Source organism: Corylus avellana, chromosome 6, assembly GCF_965113065.1.
Source record: "Corylus avellana chromosome 6, dhCorAvel1.hap1.2, whole genome shotgun sequence".
In the NCBI taxonomy this organism is placed as follows: Eukaryota; Viridiplantae; Streptophyta; class Magnoliopsida; order Fagales; family Betulaceae; genus Corylus; species Corylus avellana.
In genome coordinates, this window is record NC_142495.1 from 11,783,793 (window position 1) to 11,799,684 (window position 15,892).

Sequence of the window (15,892 nt, forward strand, 5' to 3'; positions counted from 1 at the left end):
TTTCATGCAGGTGTTGATGGGCAAAATGTGGTCAATTGATTGCATATTATATATATATAGTCCTACGTAAGTCTCCTTAACTTTAGTCGTCTCCCATCATAGGCAAACGGGTCAACCCGACATCTGTAAAGAGAGATGAGTCGGGCCGGCCCAACGACCACCGGGTGCAACGTCATCTAACGAATGGGCTGGCAGGAGCGTGAGGTGGGCCGGTAAGCGGTCATTTTCAAGATTTCATCCACCGACACAATCAGACTCGTCAGAAATTAGAATCATTTATTTTTTTGCTTCCATTGTTTCCTTCCTCCCATTATACAAATCTAAACAGTCTCGACCAGTCCTGCGTCACGATCTTTCTTCCGAATGAAAACAATGCGCCTTCGCTTAAATCTCCCGTAATTCTTTGTTGCGTTCGTTGTCAGCCAGTCAATCGGCCACGCCGTCAGTTGATTCGGGGAAAGCGAAAGCGAGATGGAGCGAGATTCGTCGTCAGACGAAGAGGAAGACCGCCAGAACCTGATCCCGCAAAACGACGACGTCAAGCACCACCTCCCCTCCCCCCGTCGCTCCGCCTTCCACATCGACGATCTCCACTCCACAGTACGCCGCCGTGTTGCCCTCCTCCACTTCAACAAGAGGTATCTCCTCGCTGTCCTCCTCCCCCTCCTCATCCTCGTCCTCTACTTCTCCACCGACATCCACAGCCTCTTCCCCTCCCACCTCCGATTCGATCGCATGCGCGAGTCCGAACTGCGCGCTCTCTATTTGCTGCGACAACAGCAATTGGGGCTTTTCACGTTGTGGAACACCTCCCAATTGCGCGCCGACAACAATTCCTTCGCTCCGTCGACCGCATTGCTCGACGATGTTAAATCCGCCGTGCTCAAGCAAATTTCCTTGAACAAACAGATTCAGCAGGTTCTCTTGTCGCCCCACCGGCCCGCCAACGGTTCCGTGTCCGAGTCGGAAGCCGATTTTCAGGATCCGAGTTTCGGCGCTGGATATGGTTTCAATAGGTGTAGAAAGGTGGATCAGAAGCTGAACGAGCGAAGAACCATTGAATGGAAGCCCAAATCGAATAAGTACTTATTCGCAATCTGCGTGTCGGGGCAGATGTCCAACCATTTGATTTGCTTGGAGAAGCACATGTTCTTTGCGGCTCTGCTCAACCGGGTTTTGGTCATTCCGAGCTCCAAAGTGGATTACCAGTACAGCAAAGTGTTGGATATTGAACACGTTAACAAATGCTTGGGAAGAAAGGTGGTTGTTTCGTTTGAGGAGTTCTCTGAGGCTAGGAAGAATCACATGCACATAGATAGAGTTATATGTTATTTTTCTCAGCCTCAGCCTTGCTACGCGGATGATGACCATATTAAGAAGCTGAAATCGTTGGGGATTTCGATGGGAAAGCCTGAGCCAGCTTGGGTTGAGGATATTAAGAAGCCGACCAAGAGGACCGTTCAAGATGTTCAGTCTAAGTTCGGTTCAGACGACGATGTGATTGCAATTGGAGATGTTTTCTACGCGGATGTGGAGCAAGATTGGGTGATGCAGCCTGGTGGTCCTATAGCTCATAAATGCAAGACATTGATCGAACCCAGTCGTCTTATTATGCTTACGGCCCAGCGTTTTATTCAAACATTCTTGGGAAAGAACTTCATATCACTTCACTTCCGGAGACACGGGTTTTTGAAGTTCTGGTATGTTGTATGTTTTCCCTTTCCCTACTTTTCCAAATGCCGATATGCGTCTCTTAGATTATGATTGACATCATGGAAGTAGGCGATTTTCTTGTTGCTATGCACATTTAACATATGGTTTAATCATGAATCTTCAAATTGTTCTATACCTTTTAGCTTTACCCAGTTGCGCAACTTATTTTCATAATAAAAAGAAGTTCATTCCCCAGGCAATGTGTTTTTAGTAATATAGGGCTGTAAGGTCTGTTGCTGTTTCCAATTAGTTATGAGTGGTGTGTGCTAAGAGATCCTAAGTTCTTATGCTGGGAGGAAAGGCTGCTGTGCACTCTGGAACCATTGGGTAGTAACTTGCATTGTATAATTTGTATGTGCTTAATTTTTATCACAAATATTGCTTTCACTTCCTTAGGTTAGATGTACCCTTTATCCTTGCCTGAGAAAAATGGAACATTTCAGGTTGAGTTAATTAGCTACATAGATTATGTTTGAGCTTCCCTTAAATTCACATGCGACAACTTGGTGATATTTCACAATTCATATGAATAAGTGATTCATGCTACCTGTAAGTTGCACTTTCAATGATTGGATGGTGGGCTTGTAGCTTTTGAGCAAATGTAACATTTTATTTGCATATAGTGTATGCATGTGTCTGCATATACTTGCTGAGAAAGACTTTACATCTCAGTGCCTCTAATAATTCTTGTTTATTTTTCTTAGCAATGTTAAAACGCCAAGCTGCTTTTTTCCCATTCCTCAAGCTGCGGACTGCATCATTCGAATAGTTGAAAAAGCCAACACACCAGTTATATATCTTTCAACTGATGCAGCAGAAAGTGAAACTAGTTTGCTGCAGTCGCTAGTCGTGCTGAATGGGAAGGCCGTACCACTTGTTAAAAGGCCTCCTCGTAATTCAGCTGAAAAATGGGATGCTTTGTTATACAGACATGGCCTCGAGGATGATTCTCAGGTGAATTATGCTTCTTTCTTTTCCTTTCCATATATTCTTTAGCTTGGGTGATACTTACTAATGGGTGGTGGTATGAGGAACACAAGAGTTGACCCCAACTTTCTGACCCAATGGGGTATAGCCATTTCCCTACCCATGAACCTCTTTATTTAAAGGCGTGATTTGATGCCAATCTTCTGGTCCAACCCTTTAGAGACTTTGGTGGTGGTACTACTTGACTTTGGTGGTGGTACTACTTGGCACCTTCTGATTTATTTTTGTCTATTTTAGGGTCTTTATTCAACACATATGGGCCATGTGGGAAAAAGCTATAATGGAGCACCACACTGTTTTTCTTGATTATATTTTACTAATAGATGCACATTGGTCGGCCCTTTTTTACATTTTATGGTCCAAATGATAGAGGTTTATTTTTAATTTTTTAATGTTCTGAATTTGAAGATTCTCTTTGTCTAGCATAAGTTTTTGATAATATAGTTATTCATACAATGAAAGTATACGACCATTGGAACTTTTAATACTTTAGTTTTTCTACATCCTAGATGTTCTAGATTTGTTTGATGGTGGATCAGTGCATGGTCTATTGGTAGCTGTCATTGTTTACCACAAACGATGTTGACAAGACACTGCTTCTAGATTGTGTTTTAGATGTTTTGCATGCTTTTGTACCCTAAATTAAAGCATCTTGATCTCCATGTGACAATCCTATCTGAGCACCTAGATTACTGACTCTCAAAATTCATATTGGGGGACAAGACCTTCTCCATATTGGGCTCGAGCCTGTTGTCACTTGTCGGCCATGAAATAGTGCAAGTCAGTATTTTTTTTTCTTTCTTTCCTTGAAAAAGTGTTGGAGGTGGCGATGGATGGGAGTAAGCACCTAATCAGATGAGGCTCCCTCTCTTTGCAAGCCTAAACTTGCGGGCACCAGTCTATTGATCTGAGTGAACAAGAGCAAGAGCATGAGAAGAATTAGAACAGTTGTTTTGTAAGCTTCCTGGCAAGACAACTTGCAGACATTTTTTTGAATGAAATAGAACCACTAAGAAGGAAACAATTATTCTTGACTAGACTACTAAGTATCTTAGGAAGCGGGTGTCCTAGCCACATGGGCCATACGTCACGGCTCACATTTGTGTTGAACAAGCCTTAGTATCTTCGTGTTGCACATAGGATTGGTACTTTGATATCGTACTAAATTTCAATTATGTGCTTAAAACATTTGATTTACCCTGTTGGTCTGGACAGTCTAAAGAAATTATCTGAACCCAATAATCTTAGGAGAGTTGTGATTGCTGCATGATAAACACTATTAACACTTTTAAGTCCTTTTGGCTGTCCTACATGCATTGTCTGGATTTTAAATCCATGTATTTACATGCATTATCTGGATTTTCATCTTGAAGGTGGAAGCTATGCTGGATAAGACAATATGTGCCATGTCTAGTGTGTTCATTGGAGCCTCTGGATCCACTTTCACAGAGGACATCTTGCGACTTCGGAAAGACTGGGGTTCGGCATCTATGTGTGATCAGTACCTCTGCCAAGGTGAAGAGCCAAACTTTATAGCGGATAATGAATGAAGAAGATACAGAAATTGAATTGATATTGTGTGAATTAAGAGGCCATTTCTTTATGCTCCTCTGTTCGATGGTTTGCCCAGAAATTCGTTGACAGCTAGTGTATGATAATAGCATTTTTGTTCTATTTGATGTTTTAACCTCCCCCGAGTATGATTTTTGTGCTGCACATGGTGCTTGTTAATCTGGCTTCGTACCTCCATGTCACACCGAAATCAATATTTGGGTTGTAAACTACTTATTATTGGTGTAAGTAATAGATTTTTTTTGGGTCTTTTACTCTTTTTCCTGGTGAAAGATTGTTGTTGTACGGAGACAAATTTGTACACGAAAACATACAGCAGTTATCAAGGCTAATGTGGCTTAATGGGGTGGGTCATCATTTCATCAGCAGATTAAGCCATCAGACCTGCTAACTGGGCCGGGCTATCCAGAGATTTAATTATCATAGAGCAAAGGGGATTTTTGTTGCAGGTTCTACAAGCCAGCGGCTTGTGCAGTAAAACAACCTTTTGAAGGCGCTGGAGTTGTGCATTCTACATGAAAGTAGGAAACAGATCTGGCCACACCCATGACAATAAAAATAAGCAGAGAAACCCCCTTTCTAACTACTATTTTAGTGTCAATGTTTTTTCAAACTATCAGTCGTCTCGATGTATCTTCTAAATTAAATTATCAAGAAATGTCGATATCTCTTTACGCAAACAAAAAGACAAAAATAAATTTAAAGAATTTTTAATAAGACAAAAATATTTTTATAAATTTGAAAAAGAAAAATTTTAAAAACTGATTATTTTTGTTCTTTCATTTTTTTATAATTTTAAATGAAAACATTGACACTTTTTTATAGTTTAGATGAGACGTGTCAATAATAAATTGATGAGACATTGACAATAGAATAGAATGATAGTTTAGGGAGATTTATGTACTTTTCTTCAGTTTAATTTTTTTTTTTTTTTTTTTTTCAGAAATAAAAAAAAAAAACATAAAAAGTAGTCTCACGCTCAATAACCAATCCATGAGAGTTTGCTTAAACGTGAGAGACTTAATATGGCTGTCATGTCTCACACTTTTTGGGCAAATGAATTTCACAAAAATTCTTTTTATGTTTCTTGTCTAAATTATTAAACTGCAAATTACCGAAAGCTCTAGATACACAACATACCAAACGGAACATCAACTCTAATTCAAATATTCAGTTAATTATACTTTAGGAGTATTTTTATTTTTTTCACTTTTTGAAGGGATAAAAATATCCATCTACTATAACTAACGAGATATTCTCCGAATTGAGATTCCCTAATTTTTTTTTTTTTTTTTTTTTTTTAATTTGAGATTCTCAAATTCATTAATCTCAGCCGTTTATCTTATCTAACCGTCTAAAATAAGTCATATTTTAGCATTTAATGAGAAAACATGACTTATTAAATTCATTGAGGGAAACTTTCTCATTAAATGTGAAAAATAATTTATTTTAAACGCTTAGATGAAATGAACGACTATTATTTATATATGTAATAGGTCGCAGAGAGAAACCCTAAGCCCCCCTCCAGAGCGCCGCCGCCTCAGGGGAGGAGGGATGCCTGTTGCCTGCATCCCTCCTCCCTTCCTTGCTTCCCGATTTTTGTTTTAGGTTTGTTTCTGTCTTTGGTGTTTTCTGTTCTGTTGTGCTTGTGTTCTCTTTCGGTGGGTACTGCTTTTGGGGGTTTTCACTCAAACTCTCCCCCTCCCTGTTTGTTTGTGTGTGCCGCCGATCTCCTCCGCGCTCGCTTCGCTGCTCACCGCTTGCTGTCGGGTCTTTTCACGCGCCCCTCCTGAGCCAAGCTTTCTGTGCCACCTTCCGCGGCGATTTCCGGCCAGCTCGCGATCGGCCTCCTCCGGCTGCCGTGACCCGCTTTGAGTGTTTTTCGCATTTATTTTCCTATTTTGTTGTTTTTTCTGTTTTGTATTTCCTTTGAGTTCCCCTGTATTTGGTTTTATTTGTTGTAATTTCTTTTCCTGCATTAGTTTTATTGTTCCCTTTATTTCCCTGTATGGTTTTATTTATGCTTGTAATAAGGCTTTTCCCTCCTGCTTTGTTGCGCCCGATTGCTGCCCGATATTACTGGTCCAAACCTTTGGGTTGTGGATGTGAAATTTATCCTGGCTTTCGAGTCGAGGAGGATGAGTATCGGCTTGTGGATTTTGCTCTCAAGGCTAAGGAATAAGTATCGGCTTGGGGGTTTTGCTCTCAAGGCCGAGGAATAAGCGCTACCTATACATTAGATGGTGTCTGTTTGATGCAAATCTGAGTTTTCAACCTGATATTTAGTCATAAGTTAGCGGATGCTGTGTTTTGGTTGATTTGGTCTGTTGTTGATAACTGTATCTTTAGCTTCGGCTATGATTTACTTCAGAGCTTTTTGCTCTGTTTGTAAGAGATTTAGGCTCGCAACTTTTATAAAAAAAAAAAAAAATGAAATGAACGACTGAGATTTATTAATTTGAGAATCTCAAATTTAAAGAGAATTATAGGAAATCTCAATCTCCTGTTCTGATTTCTAGTTCCAGAGCTCTAGGCAGGGTGTGGCTGGTGGGATCTGGATCCACTAAAATTCTTAGGAGAATTTCTGTTTTTGAAATTTTAGATCTAGACCGTCCATTTTTTATCTAAGAGTTATTGTTCTGCCACACGTCCCACTACTAATAAAATAATAAATATATAAGATGGCCTAGATCTGAAATTTCAGAAACTGAAAATTTCAGTAAATCTTGATCCGTGGCGGGTGAGAATCCAAACGGATGAGAAGCATTCGGCCCCCATATTGGGCCGCAATAGGAAACAGTGGTGAGTGGACTTGCATTATGGCAATTAGGGCCGGCTAGGGCTACGATGACCTTGGCAAGCCTTCTGAGCGCGCCCGTTTGCGTTGGGTTCAGATTGAGAATTCGACGAGTACCCGCCCTCCCACGTGGAACTGACTCACATTCCACACCACTCGCAGTGGTGAAACGTAATTGGGCCACGACCTTCTCCACCCCCCGCTTCCACCTTTCTGTACTGCTTTTGCTGCTTGTCTCCGTTTGGTCCTACACCCTGCATCTTCCTCCTTTGACCTTCGTCTCCTCTCCTCCTCTACATACCCAGAGTCCCAGACCCTTCCTAGATTCGTCTTCCTCTCGTTGTTGTTGACTTGGAATATACAGATCCCATTGCTTCAACATGTTTGCACCATTTAAATAATAATAATTATTATTAATAAATAATAAATAATAAATAAAATACTGCCTTGTCTGGGTACTGGGTAGGGTTTAAAGAGGTAAATCCAAAGAGAAAACAAGAGAAAAAAAAAAAAAAAAGGCCAAAAGGGTTGGGCGGAAAAAGCATGAGAGCGAGATTGGTGGTTTTCCCGGTAAGAGGGAGGAACTGGTGCTTTAGCAGATCCATTGACAATTCGGCTTCTTCTTTGGACTTGGCTTCTTCTCAAACACCTTCCACCTTGAAAGAGCTCTGGCGAAATATCTCCTCCAATGCCAAGCCCTTCAACGCCAATGCCGAACTCCTAATTGACTTCGTCTCCCTCAAGGTCTTCCACCCGCATTCGCTTTTCCCATCTTCGTATATTATAAATTTATAATTGTTTTTTTTGTTAGATTTTTATCAATGCGATTTTCTGTATTTTTTAAAAAGATGAATAGAGCGTGGACTGGTCTTGAGAAGGCGCCTCCAGGAACTCTTAAGAACAGGATTCATGGGTGAGCTTCTTTCCTCTTCTTCGCTGGGTTTCTTTTTTTTTTTTTTTTTCTTCTTCGCTCACAGTTTACTACTATGTGATGTAGGTTGGGATTGCGGCTTTTGGCGCAGGTGAAGCCGTCTGAGATATTCTTCAAGTCTATATCAAAGGAGGTTACAAATGTTGAAGTTACCTACCCATCAAGGTTTCACATCTTTTTCCTTTTTTCACGTTGCTTTTACGTTTTTTTGTTTCAAGAAATGCTTATTACTTTTTCTTCTTCACCTACTCTTTTTTAATAGTCTATGAATCACTTATAGTATATAGTAAGTTACCCACTTTACCAGTCATTTGTTACCCTTAACCATTACGGATGGTTGAAGGGTATTTCGAGGGTCATGTCTCTGACTATGTCCACGGCATTGGGAATCTGGATATGGTTGAAGGGTCTTGAAACAGTCATGCCTCTTCCCGTCCTCTGTTGGTCCTTAGTGTGTTCCATTTATGAAACTTCTCCTACTTTAACCGCCTTCTTTGACTGTACCAGTTACTTTGATGGGTCGATTCATTTATTTCACCAATTCCCAACCTTTCTAAGGATGGCTTTGTCCCTTTTGTTTATAAATATTGATACAATTTCCCTTTTCCCCCTTCCCCGTATTGAATAGGAAAAAAGGAAAGCTACCACTTTACCAGTCATTCACATTGGTTGCTATATCAGAAAATGGTTTAAAAATCAACAGACATTTTTTGCTACACATCTTTGTCTACCTCTTAGATTCTTCTACATTTCATTACTGGCTGACATCTAATCTAAAGCAAAGTTGGAAAAGAAGCATACATAATTGTCTTTCTTGCAAATAACAGGTTATCTGAACTAGTCCTTGGTATTTCTGGGGCAAGACAATTTATTATTATTCTTACTTTCTTTTCTCATTAACGTAATATACAATCCTCTTGAATGGATATAATCTTGTGAATAGGTTGGCGGCATTTTCCTACCAACAAGTATTTTGATGGCATCTTTAGAGAAATTACTTGGTGGGTTCTAGATCAGATGGGTGTACTAATTACATACATCAAAGTAACTAAAGATTACAATCTGCTGTTTTATAAGTAATAATCATGTGAATTTAAGAATTGTTACTTGATATAATTGCTCAATTTAATATTACTTTCGGGAGAGTTGTAGACTTAGAGCAGTATGTGGTCCAGTGCTCCAAGCTTTCTTCTTTTTGCATTAGTTCCTTGTTCTGTAATTATGCCCTTTTGATAATATTCAACAATCTTGCAGTTTAAGCGCAAGACATGTGCGTCGAAGATTACGACATATTGCCATGAGGTAATTTCTTTTCCTCTCTTTTTTCTTTTCTATCAGATAAGTCAGAAGTTGAAAGTTTTTGTTATCTTTGTATCACCATTACTTCTCAGTTGTAATAAACTAGAGTTTTGTTGACCACCCCGACAACAGACACCTTTTTGTGTTTATTGACAAGAACCCTCAACAGAGACTCTTTCTTCAGCTACGCTTACTCAATCCTTACATCCTCCGATGCTAGAAAAATGTGACTATGTAGCAAGGTTGACCTTGGATCTTCTGAATGAATTTGATAACCTATGTGCTTTTGCAACAATCATCATTGTGAAAAATCTACTTATAAAGCAGTGAATGGAATCAAGTAGAGAAGCCAGAAAGAGTGCACATAATGCACTTAAAGTAGTTTGAGGCATTATTTTCATGAGTACTTCAGTGAGTTTTTTAGAATACTGGCATTTATGTTCAAAGGCATACGGAGTAGGAGTAGAAGAAATATAGAGGCTGCTGAGCTTTATGTATTGCAAAGACCATTAAGATCCATTAGTAAAGCTTCTTTGATAATGACACTCAGAACTAACAAGACTTATTGCTGTCTTGATACATTTATATTTATTGCATATAGATCTGTTAAAATTGTGATTTCCATTGGATGAAATTGATTTAGATTTTATTGGCTTTCTACAAGTGGAGAACATTGATACGAAGTGCTTTCTGATTTGCAGGGGAACTATCATCCACAAGAAGTACTTCTATGGTTCAGTTTCATTGCTTCCTCTGACAACTGCATTTACTGTACGTATGTGTTTACTTTTGAAATGTCAACTGTACTTCACTTGGATTCGGATTCTTAAGCTCTGAAGTTATATACATTAATATATCTCAATATCCATATAATTTTGTCCTATGAATTTTATCACCATTCTTACGTGTTCTATTTCTTATCCTATTATAGGTTTTACCTTTGCCTAACATTCCGTTCTTTTGGGTTTTATTCCGAACTTATTCTCACTGGCGAGCTCTCCAGGTGTGTATGCATTACTTGGATATTGAAAGCTACAACCCTATTTTTAGCTTTTTGCTCTTTTTTTTTTTATTTTTTTATTTTTTTATTGTTTTTTCTTTTCTTACGACCTATGCAACAATCTAAAATTAAGCTTAGAACAATTCTAAAATATAGGAGTTGTTAAATTTTTTACACGTTAATACTTGTGTAAATCTGTTGAAGATTTGGTTTTTCCTATTGAAACTCAACTTAACACAACAATATTTTTCCCACAATGTTCATTTGGCACATGAATGATGTCTTGAAACCATGCTCTAAATAGGTCAATATCTGTAAGTAAAGTAAGTAAACTATGTGCTAAAATGTCTTTTTTGTTAATATTTTTCTTTGTATTGTCTCAAAACATGTTTCCATAGTATGTGTGGCATTTTTTAGTGCACCCATTTGTCATTGGACAAATGCATGAAACTTGGCTTTTGATGGTATGTGTATGTTTCCGTGTATTTATTTATGTTCGTATACATGTAATTTTGATCCATCTAACTAAAAATATCTATACCTCAAATACTGATTTTATGTGCTTGCTGTTTCTTGGCTGTCAACCAGATTATATCGACGTAGTAAAGCACAGGTAGGTCTTATAGCCACCTTGTTGTAGATGTCATGTCTAGCAGAAATTAAATGAATGCGCTAGTCATTTGTTTCAAGTTGACAAGCAGAAGGCTTAAACAAAGAATGTGGTTTTAGTGGTAAAAATATTATGGCCCGTACCATAGCAAATCATAGTACGAGATCCAGTCAAATAGTAGAAAGAGGATCTCTTTATCTGATTCATAGTAGATTCGAGGCATTGTGGAATAAATTTGAGTTGTAAGGGGATGACTGCATTTGTATCTTACATTTTGACTTTAGATTGTGACTTTTCTGTTTCTATTATTTTCCTTTCCCCTAGTTTTTGGTTTTTCCTATAGGATGGTGTCATCATTGCCCTAAACGTCAGCTTTAAAAAAATTTAGAGCTCGCTTAATATCAATGTTTGGGCCCTGCTGTTGTATTATCCATGAAACTGCATTATTCTCATTCCATGTTTTTTTGTTTGTTAATACTGGACACTCTAGGGAAGTGAGAAGCTCCTTCAACTTGTCTCAGACAGCACTTGGACTCTGAACTCTGGCACAGGGAATGTGAATGAAACCAAGCATGATGATTCCAGGCATGGAATCCATAATTCAGCCAAACCTACATGGGTAAGTTATAGTATGTGTTTTTTGATATGATGAAGATAGCCAATTTCTGATTTTGATTGGTATGTGATATCAGTTTCAACAAAGAACGCTTTCATTAATTGTCTGAGTCTTAGAGCTTGTTTCAGATTGCATTTGAGAAATAGAGCTTTTAAGTCAAAAAGAACTTTTGGGTAAAACTTAATTTTTAAGCTTTTGCCGAAAGAACTTTTTGGCCTTTTTTAGGCTTTTTGGACCCTTAAAAGCGCTTTTAATTTTTTTACCAAACGAATATTTTTTTCTTCAAACAGGCTTTTTGAATGTTAAAAGCACTTTTAGGCTTGTCAAACGCAATCCCAAACAGGCCCTTAATAGATGGTGTATAACAACCATGCAGAGATAGCTTGTCTTCAACTTAGTTTTCTTATTATGTTGAACTTTATTGGTTTAACAAGAGGTTGAAAATCATAAACATTCGATAAGTTTATATGAGAACCTTGTGCACTTTGGTACTCAATAAGGTTATTGATTTAACAATATGATGTTGCTAGAAAGAGTCTGTGAGTACTTCCTCTTTGGTTGGTGGTCAAAAGTATGAAAATATCTAGTTGGTTGTGGGACTTCTGCAGTACTTGTGATGGCAAGTCTTTAGTTCCTGTTATGCCCTCACATCTCTGTTTATATCCACCATTTTTTTGTTGATTTGACCCTGGATGTGTGAAGTTCTTTTTTGGTCTCCCTATGTTGCGATAGATCTAACAAACACAATTTGTGGCCTGCTTGGTTCAGAATTTTCAAGTGGGTTAAATCTTTAAAACTTATAAGTCCCATCTTGTATACTTACTGAATTAACTCAACCAGGCATTTTATATGCCAAAAATTGTATTTGGTCTGTTTTTCTTAAATACCATTAAACAAATCCTACATATGTAGAATTAGAAGGTTTCAAACTGATCGATTTTAATGTACTTTTTAATGGGGGTTCATGTGCTAATTCATCTTTCTGTGATTAGGTTTTGCTACCATCAAAGGAACTTGAGGAACTTCTTCATCGGGGAGATGGGCATGATGGTCTTAGTAAATGTGCTATTTCGGATATCTGCAAGGTCTGTGATTTGAACGCAAATGATGTTATGAAGTACAGGGATTCAATGTAATTAATTTTGTTGTATCCTTTGCCATCTCAATTGTAACATTATTTAGTGGAAACGAAATACCATTTCAATTTCTTTTCCTTTTCCAAGATTTGCTTTTAGAATAACTGTGCCATGTATGGTAACCTTGAACAATGGAAGAAATTTTGAATATACAAGAATTGCTTGGATGAAAGCGTCCAACCACTCAATGTTTTGTTCTGATATTGATATATCTACTTGAGAGTTTGTTTTTGGCAAAGTAAAGGATGTGATGAGACTTTGACATCATGTAGTGTGATAAAGGAGAATAAACAAAGCATGATCTAAAGTTAAACAAATTAGTTTGAGAAGGAGCAGGAGAGAATAAGGAGCAATTATAAAGTTTAACAAATTGGTTTTCAGCTTGTTGTAGAATGATAATTTGGTGAATTTTAGATTATTTGTGCATGAGAAATGAACACTATTAAAAACATGTAAGTAGGGCCATAAACGAGCCGAGCTTGGGCGAGCTGTGGTTGCTCAAGCTCAACTCGTGATAATAGTTCATGAGCTCGTGACGGGTTTGAAAAATCAGCTTCCCTTGGCTTGCCAAGAAGAATTTGTTGTGCGAAACCGAGCTCAAGCTTGGCTCTTAGGCGAGCCCAGCCCCTTAGTAGGTACCTGGCTTGCCCGTATAGTAAATGTATAAAGTACTTTTTTTTTTGTTTGTTTAAATGAAAAATTATTAATAAATTAAAATAAACAAAAAGAATGGATACCAAAAATATAACTTTATTCTAATAAAATTCTCTACAATCACATAATCAGATTACAACTTACAATAACAACTAACAAGACAAACGTTTACAATTATAACTCAAAAGTATGCAAAAACAATCACATATCAAATATGAAATACTAATAGTATTAATTTTTTTTTTTTTTAACCTAAACTAATATTTGCAATATCATTATGATATGCAATTAAAACTCGAACTTAAAAAAAAAAAAAACTACAATCAATTTTCATTTGTTATTGCAAATGAAATACAATCTTTACTAAATAAGTGAACAACAAATCAAAATTGCAATTTGCAAATGAAATCCTGAAATCCACAACATAAAGTAGAACAGAACCGCATAAGGCAATGCTTCCAAATTTCTCGCAAAATGTTGAACCTTCTTTTTTTATTTGAATATTAAGATACAAAAGCAAAACTAAACATATGATAGATAGACATCGGATTTGACTATTCAAAAGCTTACCTCCCCAGTTGTTAAAATTCCAATCAATGCCAGTATGCCATTGCCAGCAACCTTCGACTTTGAGGGTTCATGTACCAAAACTTGATGCATTCTTGCTAACTACAAACTATTAAGAAAAATCAGAAAGAGCACAATTCCCATGGTAAATTTAAATATGCAACTGAAGATATTACTATTCCAAATGCTAAAATGAGTAGAACAAGTAATCTCACAGTTTGTCCAATATCACGAAACCAAGAGTCATTCAAACTCATCTCAAATGATTCTCAATCAGTCTTATATTTTTTGGCAGCTAACTTCGTGCATTGGGAGTTTTGCTATGCCAGAATTACATACAGTGAAACCAAAAGCACACATGTAGCACAACTTTTTTTTTTTTTTTTTTTTTTTTTTCTAATAGCATGTAGCACAACTTGAATATCAAACAATGACTGCTGAAATTATTAGTGCTAGTGACATGAGAGAGAGAATACCTAGCTTAGTCTTGAAAGTAGACCAACAACATATGACAAGAGCACCAAGGCAGCAATTTGCAAATGAAAGAAAAACATTTCAAATCAGCATGTAATCAAAACCCAAAATTTTCATACCAGCAAATGAAAGAGAAACAATAAAGTTTCAAATCAGTATGTAATCAAAACCCAAAATTTTCAAACCAGCAAGGCAGCAACTTCAGCATCATAAAATATTTTTGAATAACCTGAATACACACTAAAAAAATGTTTAATATATTTGTACTCCCTTGCATTACTTAGTTAATGTGAAGAGTCTTCATTTGATTAAAATGTCAAGGGAGGTATGATTTAATTGCAAAATTTAATTTGCCATATCATTGAAAAGGAATTAACCTCAAGTCCCCAAGCATTCATGTCTTCAACAAAATTATAACACATGATTGATATAACAATAACAAATCAAAAGTGTAATTTGCAAATGAAATCCACAATCAGTTCCCAACAAAAACAAATAGGCTGAACAGCAGACATTGGCACTAGGCCACTGGCAGACATTGACATTTATATATTAATAATTAATCTAATAACTAAAAATCTAAACATCCATTGAATTAATCAAAACCCAAAACTTTCAAACCTGCAAATGAAAGAAAAACAATAAATTTTCAAATCAGCATGTAATCAAAACCCAAAATTTTCAAACCAACAAGGCAGCAACCAGGAAGGAAGCAACAAACAATATTTAGAACAGTGTAAATGCAAAGTGTCATAAAAATTTCTCAATTGCTAAAAAAAAATCATTTACTTTGCACTTCCCTTTCAGCCCATGTAGTGCTCTAACCCAATCACCCCCACATAGTAACATTTGACTAATTTCACAATATATCGAAGCTCTATGAGGATCAATAACCCTTCAACTAGCATTGAATGTGGACTTTAAAGTCACAGTAGTATTTGGTGTTGACAATATATCCGTAGCCATTTAGACAAAATGCAATACTTAAGGGTATTTGCTTTCCACCAATCCAAGGCATTAAATTCCACACCCTTGTCAACAATTAGTACATTCTCCTCCAAATATGCTTGCAAATATGATTTGGCTAGCTGTTGCAATGTGTCAACACTTCCAATGAATGAGTCATGAAGTTCCTTACCAATTTGAAGGTTCTTCCCAAGCGCATTGATTAAGCTGCTTGAAGAGCATTTAGGTGCACTATTTTGTAAATTATGTTCGATGACACTTGCATTATATTCTTCAAGCTACTCAGTATATAACTCTTTTAAAACATCAAGGAGACAATCAATATCTTTTACCGCATCCACCTCTTGATATATTACAGGGAAACAAAATCGTATCAAAGTCATCTTATTCCTTGGGTCCAGCACATTAGCAATTAACATTAATAAGTTGAATTCTCTCCAATATTTCAGAAATTTGACAGTCATTTTACGAGCCATTGTTTTAATGTACTCATCATCATCTCCACACCTTGTAGGCAATATATATTTCATCCTTCACACCTCAAGTAGGAATAAATTAAAAGTATGGTAG

General features: G+C 37.1%; 2 protein-coding genes and 1 pseudogene across 2 annotated transcripts; 2 read left to right on the forward strand and 1 right to left on the reverse strand.

Annotated features, from left to right (window-relative positions):
- Positions 1-285: 285 nt before the first annotated feature.
- Positions 286-4,526, forward strand: LOC132187347 (O-fucosyltransferase 36). The gene is made up of 3 exons (XM_059601634.2): positions 286-1,700; positions 2,418-2,667; positions 4,074-4,526. The coding sequence occupies exons 1-3, from the start codon at positions 472-474 to the stop codon at positions 4,248-4,250; spliced, it is 1,656 nt and encodes a 551-aa protein (XP_059457617.2). The 5' UTR covers positions 286-471; the 3' UTR covers positions 4,251-4,526.
- A 2,722-nt stretch (positions 4,527-7,248) lies between these two features.
- LOC132188186 (K+-H+ exchange-like protein) lies at positions 7,249-12,844 on the forward strand. The gene is made up of 8 exons (XM_088517732.1): positions 7,249-7,813; positions 7,918-7,982; positions 8,067-8,165; positions 9,255-9,302; positions 10,001-10,070; positions 10,231-10,302; positions 11,400-11,528; positions 12,518-12,844. The coding sequence occupies exons 1-8, from the start codon at positions 7,613-7,615 to the stop codon at positions 12,659-12,661; spliced, it is 828 nt and encodes a 275-aa protein (XP_088373858.1). The 5' UTR covers positions 7,249-7,612; the 3' UTR covers positions 12,662-12,844.
- Positions 12,845-13,698: 854 nt separating this feature from the next.
- Positions 13,699-15,852, reverse strand: LOC148584882 (zinc finger BED domain-containing protein RICESLEEPER 1-like; annotated as a pseudogene).
- Positions 15,853-15,892: the final 40 nt, after the last annotated feature.